This window comes from Daphnia pulicaria, chromosome 8 (genome assembly GCF_021234035.1).
Source record: "Daphnia pulicaria isolate SC F1-1A chromosome 8, SC_F0-13Bv2, whole genome shotgun sequence".
NCBI classification, from domain to species: domain Eukaryota; kingdom Metazoa; phylum Arthropoda; class Branchiopoda; order Diplostraca; family Daphniidae; genus Daphnia; species Daphnia pulicaria.
Genome location: NC_060920.1, coordinates 6,714,695 through 6,721,825, shown reverse-complemented (window position 1 = coordinate 6,721,825; position 7,131 = coordinate 6,714,695). Strand labels below are relative to the sequence as shown.

General features: G+C 39.7%; 1 protein-coding gene across 1 annotated transcript; it reads left to right on the top strand.

Annotated features, from left to right (window-relative positions):
• Nucleotides 1-2,442: 2,442 nt before the first annotated feature.
• On the top strand, nt 2,443-3,986 carry LOC124311910. The gene is made up of 2 exons (XM_046776277.1): nt 2,443-3,142; nt 3,211-3,986. The coding sequence occupies exons 1-2, from the start codon at nt 2,443-2,445 to the stop codon at nt 3,984-3,986; spliced, it is 1,476 nt and encodes a 491-aa protein (XP_046632233.1).
• The last annotated feature ends 3,145 nt before the right edge of the window (nt 3,987-7,131 follow it).

The window sequence follows — 7,131 nt, the reverse complement described above, 5'->3', positions numbered from 1 at the left end:
TGCGTATAAAACAGACGACAGTACAAACATTTTTTGGGGGGAAATTTGTTCAAATCTTCAGTCGTGTCTTCGAGTCGAATGGTGTTGAACGTGGCAAATATTTTACCGGATTTATTAACATCACAAGTAAGATATTTATGATTTTGAAATACGAATAAAGCAAAGTGTTGTGCGTGGTATATCTTTTACAAAATCACAAGTCATGAAACAAAAATGAAATTTGTAAAATTAAGATATTTATATGGTTAAGCATTACGAATTAAGCAAAGTGTTGCGCGTGACAAATATTTTACCAGATATATTAAGATCACAAGTAAAATATTTCTATGATTTTGAATTACGAATTCAAAAATTTTAACTTTTAGAGTTGTAATTTTGACCGCTAGATGCGCCAATTTTATGAAGATTGTAGTAAAGGTGCGCCAGCTAGGATTTCTCTGGAGATTAGTTTGGTTTTAAGTCTCCTTTTTAGACTCTCACGAACGTTACAATCTCAGAAACTAAATAATTTCATTAAAACAATTCACAGTTAATGCTGTATAATTCCAAAATGTACTTCAATTATAACAATTGTAGCAAAAATGAAATTTGTAAAATTATGATATTTATATGGTTAAGCATTACGAATTGAGCAAAGTGTTGCGCGTGACAAATATTTTACCAGATATATTAAGATCACAAGTAAAATATTTCTATGATTTTGAATTACGAATTCGAAAATTTTAACTTTTAGAGTTGTAATTTTGACCGCTAGATGCGACAATTTTATGAAAATTGTAGCAAAGTTGCGCCAGCTAGGATTGCTCCTGAGATTTAGTTTTGTTTTAAATCTCCTTTTTAGACTCTCACGAACGTTACAATCTCAGAAACTAAATAATTTCATTAAAACAATTCACAGTTAATGCTGTATAAATCCAAAATGTACTTCAATTATAACAACTGTAGCAAAAATGAAATTTGTAAAATTAAGATATTTATATGGTTAAGCATTACGAATTAAGCAAAGTGTTGCGCGTGACAAAAATTTTCAAGATCCGTAAGATCACAAGTAAAATATTTATAGGATTTAAATACGAATACGAAAATTAAAACTTCCTTGGTTGAAATTTTGACCGCTAGATGCGCTACTTTTATGAAGATTTAGTAAAGGTGAGCCATCTAGGAGTGCTCTAGAGATTTAGTTTTGATTAAAGTCGCCTATTCAGCCTCTCACGGACGTTGCAATCTCAGAAACTAAATAATGTCATTAAAACAATTCACAGTGAATGCTATATAGTTCCAAAATGTACTTCAATTACAACAATTGTAGCAAAATGAAATTTGTAAAATTAAGATATTTATATGGTTTAGCATTACTTCGAAAATTTCAATTTTTAGAGTTGTAATTTTGACCGCTAGATGCTCCACTTTTATGAAGATTGTGGCGATTGTAAAGGTGAGCCATCTAGGAGTTCTCTGGAGATTTAATTTTGTTTAAAGTCGCCTATTTAGCCTCTCACAAACTTAAAATCTCAGAAACTTCTTGAAATAAATTCACAGTTTATACTATCATGTTCCAGAATGTACTTAAATGATAACAATTGTACTAAAACTGAATTTTTTTGAATTTTGACCAGGTTTTGGTTTAGAAGTGTTTTGGCATCAATTGGAGAATGCCTCCGAAACGAACTCTTACACAAGAGGAGAAAAAACAACGAGATCGAAGACAAAATGAATCTCCTGCCGTTAGAGAGAAACGATTGGCGCAACAACGAGAATATGATCGTGATAAGTATAACCGCGAAAAAAGACGCCGACTGAATCCTGTGGAACCTGACGGAAGAGCTGCGCAAGCTGACTTTGTGCCCCCGGTCCAGGAAGGAGAACCAAACGAAGATGAAGCAGACCAGCAACAAGACATGGACGGGCTCGGAGCACCTTTAGAGGAGCCAATGGAAACAGACCAGCAACAAGACATAGACGAGCCTGGCGTCCCTTTAGAGGAGGCTACTGAGGATCTAAACGATGAAGACATTCAACCACACGCTGAAATAGTTCCGGTAGAAACAGAAACCGAGCGTGAATATCGCGAGGAATTCTTGAGGGAACTTCGTCAACAAACAAGACAAACTCGAATTGCCAGAACTCACCGATTGGATCAAAGAGAAGTATTACGTGAAGACAGTATTCCCACTCATGACTGTGGTAGGATGGACTGGAAATGCGGATACTGTCACGCTCTCCATTTCAAAAAAGAGATGTCAAGCGATAAAAAGTTCTCTAATTGTTGCAATAAAGGCAAAGTTAGTCTCCCTGATCTAAAGGAATGTCCCGAATTTCTCAAAAGCCTTTTGACTAACAGTCACCCACAGGCAACAGACTTTATGAGGAAAATACGGAACTACAATTGTGCACTTGTGTGTGCCGCCTGGTAAGGGACCATATTGCTGTCGTATCCATGGAATGGTGTACCACACGACGAGCTCTGTTTGTCAAGATTCACAGACCCCACGATATGCTGATCTTTACTTCATGGATTCGGCTCAGGCGACAAACATCCGACTGCACAACGAGGCAAATGCAGGCTGCGAGCGATGGGTGATGATTGCATTGGACACTATGCTTCGCGAAGTAAATCCATACGCGCATTTGTACAAATCGATGCGCCAACTCTTTGAAGAAGAACAGCGGAATGCCGTAGCTGATAATAGAGAACAATTTGGTGTTGCATTGCTAATTCACAATGACAAAAGCCAAGATCAAAGGCGATACAATAATCAAACAAATAATGAGATTGGTGTCGTTTTCAAAAACGTTGATGGAGCTCCTCCTTCAGATCGAGACATTCGCGGCCATCTTCTGATTCTGACAAGAGGACGGAGATGCATCCAAATTGACCCAAACAAATCAATGTGTGACCCTATGAGCTATCCCTTGCTCTTTCCAAACGGTGACAGCGGATGGAACCCAAACATTATTTACAGAACGAATGATGAACGAAGGGAAGCAGAAGGAGAAAACGACAAAGAAGAAGATCCAGATGTGGTATCCAATGAAAGGGGACCAGGAGGTGAAACTACAACAGAGGAGGCTGAGGATCAAGAATTTGATTTTGAAGAAACGGTGGGTGATCACGAAGACCAAAGCATAAATAGAAGACGTGGTAATGAAATTTTACAAAAAATTATTTTGTTTTTTAATTTATTAATAAATGTGCTTTTTAATAACAAGGCAAAAGGACAAGAGTCACGCAATGTGATTATTACCTCTACCGGATTTCTATTGGGGGCAATTTTAACACCATCCTTTATTCTGGACAGCTTTCCCAGCCTTATTTGACGGATTCCTTCATTAAGACGGAAGGAAACCGACTTAGATATCTACAAGAACATCAGGCCGATCTACACGAAGCCCAAAACAACGGCCTGATGGACTTTTTAAACAACAGAGCGGAAAGAGAAAATCTTACCGTAGGAATGACCTACATTCTGCCATCAAGTTTCATAGGAAGTCCTAGGTTCATACAGCAAGCATATCAGGACTCAATGGCCATCTGCGCGAAATTTGGAAAACCGACCTTCTTTGTAACATTTACGTGTAACCCAAAGTGGCCAGAAATCACAAACAGCATCCCTTGGTACCACTCTGCTTCAGACAGACCTGATGTCGTATCAAGAGTTTATAACTTGAAGAAAAATGAGATAGTCGAAGACATTCAAAAACGTCAAATTTTCGGCGCAGTTACTGCAAGAATTCACGTTATCGAATTCCAGAAGCGTGGACTCCCTCACTGTCATATGCTCATCTGGATCGACAAACCCGACATACCCAGAACATCAGCCGACATCGACCAAACTATTTGTGCAGAAATATCTGATAAGGAAACCCACCCAAGGCTTTTTGAAATCATCATGTCCAACATGATTCATGGACCGTGTGGGAAAGATCTCAATGACAAATCACCGCGGCGAATGTACCAAATACCTCCCAAAAGAATTCGTTCCTGAGACTGTCATGAGCAACAACGGGTTCCCTACGTATCGCAGAAGAGCTGGACAAACAAATCCATTAAAGCGGAACAACAAGATTTATCAGGTGGACAACAGATGGGTTGTCCCTTACAATCCATACCTATGTTTGAAATACAACGCGCACATCAACGTCGAGTACTGCGCATCCATCAAAAGCATTAAGTATCTTTTCAAATACGTACATAAGGGGTTCGACTGTCAAGGAACCAAAACAATCACCGGGACACAAGGTGCCCAAGGTACGCAAGAACAAGGTGCCTAAGGTACGCAAGAACAAGGTGCTCAGGGTGCGCAAGCACAAGGTCATGCATCTGCAATTAAGTGGGATGAAATAGCTCAATACCGGGACAATAGGTACGTGAGCGCACCCGAAGCCTTCTGGCGTTTGTCAAAGTTCCCTTTGTCCTACAAATCCCATTCAATCCAACGACTAGCAGTTCATCTTCCACGAGAAGAGCCAGTCTTCTTCACACCTGGATTGGAACAGCAGGCTGTCGACAAAGCTGCCTCGAAAAACACCACTCTGACAGCTATGTTTAATTTGAATCGAACGAATCCTGCTACCAGAGACATGTTTTACAGAGAAATCCCCCTGCATTATGTTTTTGACGGTACTTGGAAGCCTCGCAAAAAAAAACTAACTTAATCAGCAAGATCTACTCTGTCAGCATTCGGCAAATTGAACGATTCTGTCTTCGCTTGCTTCTTTTGAACGTCAAAGGGGCTACAAGCTTTCAGAGTTTAAAAATTCACAGGGGTGTTGAGCATCCAACGTTCAAGTAAGTTTTTAAGCTCTATATATCTACATTATTATTTCTCTAAATCACTCTGATATGTCGTGTTTCAGGGCTGCCGCCATCTCGAGGAACCTTCTTGAAGACCACAGTACTTGGGAGTCATGCAGGAGGCTGCCGCATTTCAAATGCCTACGGAATTGAAGCAACTTTTTGTTGACATTTGCTGTCTGTGTTCGCCGACGAATGCCTTTCTTCTTTTTGAAAACAATCTTCCGTTTATGATTGAGGACTACACTAGAAGTGGACACGATGCTGAAATCGCGAAGAATCTGGCTCTCAAGTGCATTCAAGACAGTCTGAAGATGAACGGTCGACTTTCAGAAGACTTCAATCTGCCGTTGCCAGATTTTCAAATGATTAATCAACTGGTTGCTAACGAAAACTGTGAAAATAGCGTGATAACAAGGCAAGAAAGAAGATTAATGGGGGAGAGAATGGTGGCCCAACTAAACACATCCCAGCGTGAAGCATTCGACCAAATTATGCTTTCTATTAATGCACCCAGCACAAACTTGATTCAGCCACGTACATTTTTCTTAGACGGTCCAGGTGGCACTGGGAAAACGTTTCTGTACATCACCCTCATCAACGTCCTGCAAGGTCAAGGGAAAAAAGTGATATCGGCTTCAACTGGAATCGCTGCTACCCTTTTAACAAACGGAGCCACTTACCATTCCAAATTTCAAATCTATCCGCCCATTACCGAGACCACAACATCAAGAATAGAAGAACATGAATACGGCGCACAATTGATTCGTGATGCTAGCCTAATAATCTGTGACGAAGCAACAATGATGTCACGTTACGCTCTAAAGGCAATAGAAAGGATTCTTAGGAAAGTTATGAGAAACAACTCACCTTACGGAAGAAAAATTTTTTCTACTGGGAGGGGATTTTCGTCAGTGTCTACCAGGTCGTCAAGCATGGCAATAGAGTCAAAGTGGTTGAAATTACGATCAAGACTTGCGAAACTTGGCCCCGTTTCAACCAACTTAAACTTCATGAAAATATGCAGACCGTGGCGGGGAGTCAAGAGCACGCTGACTGGCTCATCAAACTAGGAAATGGGACTCTTCCTCGGTAACGAGACATTCATACAAGAGAGCCCGTAATGGTGGGCAAGTAACCCACCAGTGCTGATGCCTGCCCCAGTATCGTTAGCAGCATGGTTCACAGTTTGACGTGCCATCGTCAAGGGGGGGGGGGAAGGGTAAAGGTTGCAGGTTGCTCCAACCGTGCAATTGAGAGCCTTGTAAAAAATCTGAAAATAAATACTATTCTGTGGAAATTTTTTCTTAACTGAAAACTGAAACTTTTTCTACGAAAATAGAGTTGAACTTGACAGTTTGTTCCCTAACAAGCAATCAATAATGTAACGCGCATAGAGAAATCCAGTGAAGTCTAAAGTTTTTATTGATCCTAGTTTTTGCACTGGATTGTAATAGTTCAATAATACCGTAGTACAAAACTTTTGGGCTTTCGTATCAAAAATTATTTCTATTTTTTACTTCGTTTCTTCTTTTTTCTCTTTAATTTTCAATCCTGTTTTCTTACTTACCTTTGGACCAACATAAAGTCATAAACCATTCCGACGACCTCTGCAACAATTACACCACTGAAATATGGAACAAGTACAACACCTTCCTCAAGTGCAATACATTCCTCCAAAAAAACCACAGCTGCGCAGAGGAAGACGTGGAAGGAAGAATTTAGTTAAGCATTGTATTGTTCTTCTCATAATTCAAAACTCTAATCTGTTTGCTATCATTTTGGACCCGATACGGAAACTCGTTCGTAGGTCCTGCGGGGACCGTATTACTTATTCCTTTTCGCATAATTTTATTCTTATTCCGCCATATGATCTAAAATTTAAAAAAACAAAAAACAAAAAAACAGTTCTATCCAGTTTTCGACTCCGGATATGCCTGTTATTGCATTATTCTAATATTCCCTGCCGTTCGGGAGATATTTCATTTTAAAGTTTGGGTTTTTAGAATTTTGTCGATTTTAGTGTGGGTTGGGGGGGGTCTTTTGTATCCCTTTTTGGGAAAAAGTAACAAAGAATGAATTCTCGCAAAACATTGCTTGGCCAACCTTTAATGCCAATCCAAAAGGAAATCTTTTTTTCAGATTTGATTGGCCGAGTTATTAGAAATCTAGAAAAGGGCTTATTCGGCCAATTTCTCACCCAGCCTAGTCGGCATTTTTTATCACTATCCCTCGCGCTCCTGGTGGATGACAGCCGAAGATTACCAAATCTCTGCACATAATACTGGTCGCTAGACTTTGATAGAGAGCCTAAAGCATGCCCCTCGGTTTAAAGT

Excerpts from the sequence above, each read along its gene's own strand:
- LOC124311910 (XM_046776277.1), top strand. The coding sequence starts at position 2,443 with ATGGTGTACCACACGACGAGCTCTGTTTGTCAAGATTCACAGACCCCA. Across the intron at positions 3,143-3,210 it reads AAGCATAAATAGAAGACGTG|GCAAAAGGACAAGAGTCACG; the intron begins GTAATGAAATTT and ends TTTAATAACAAG.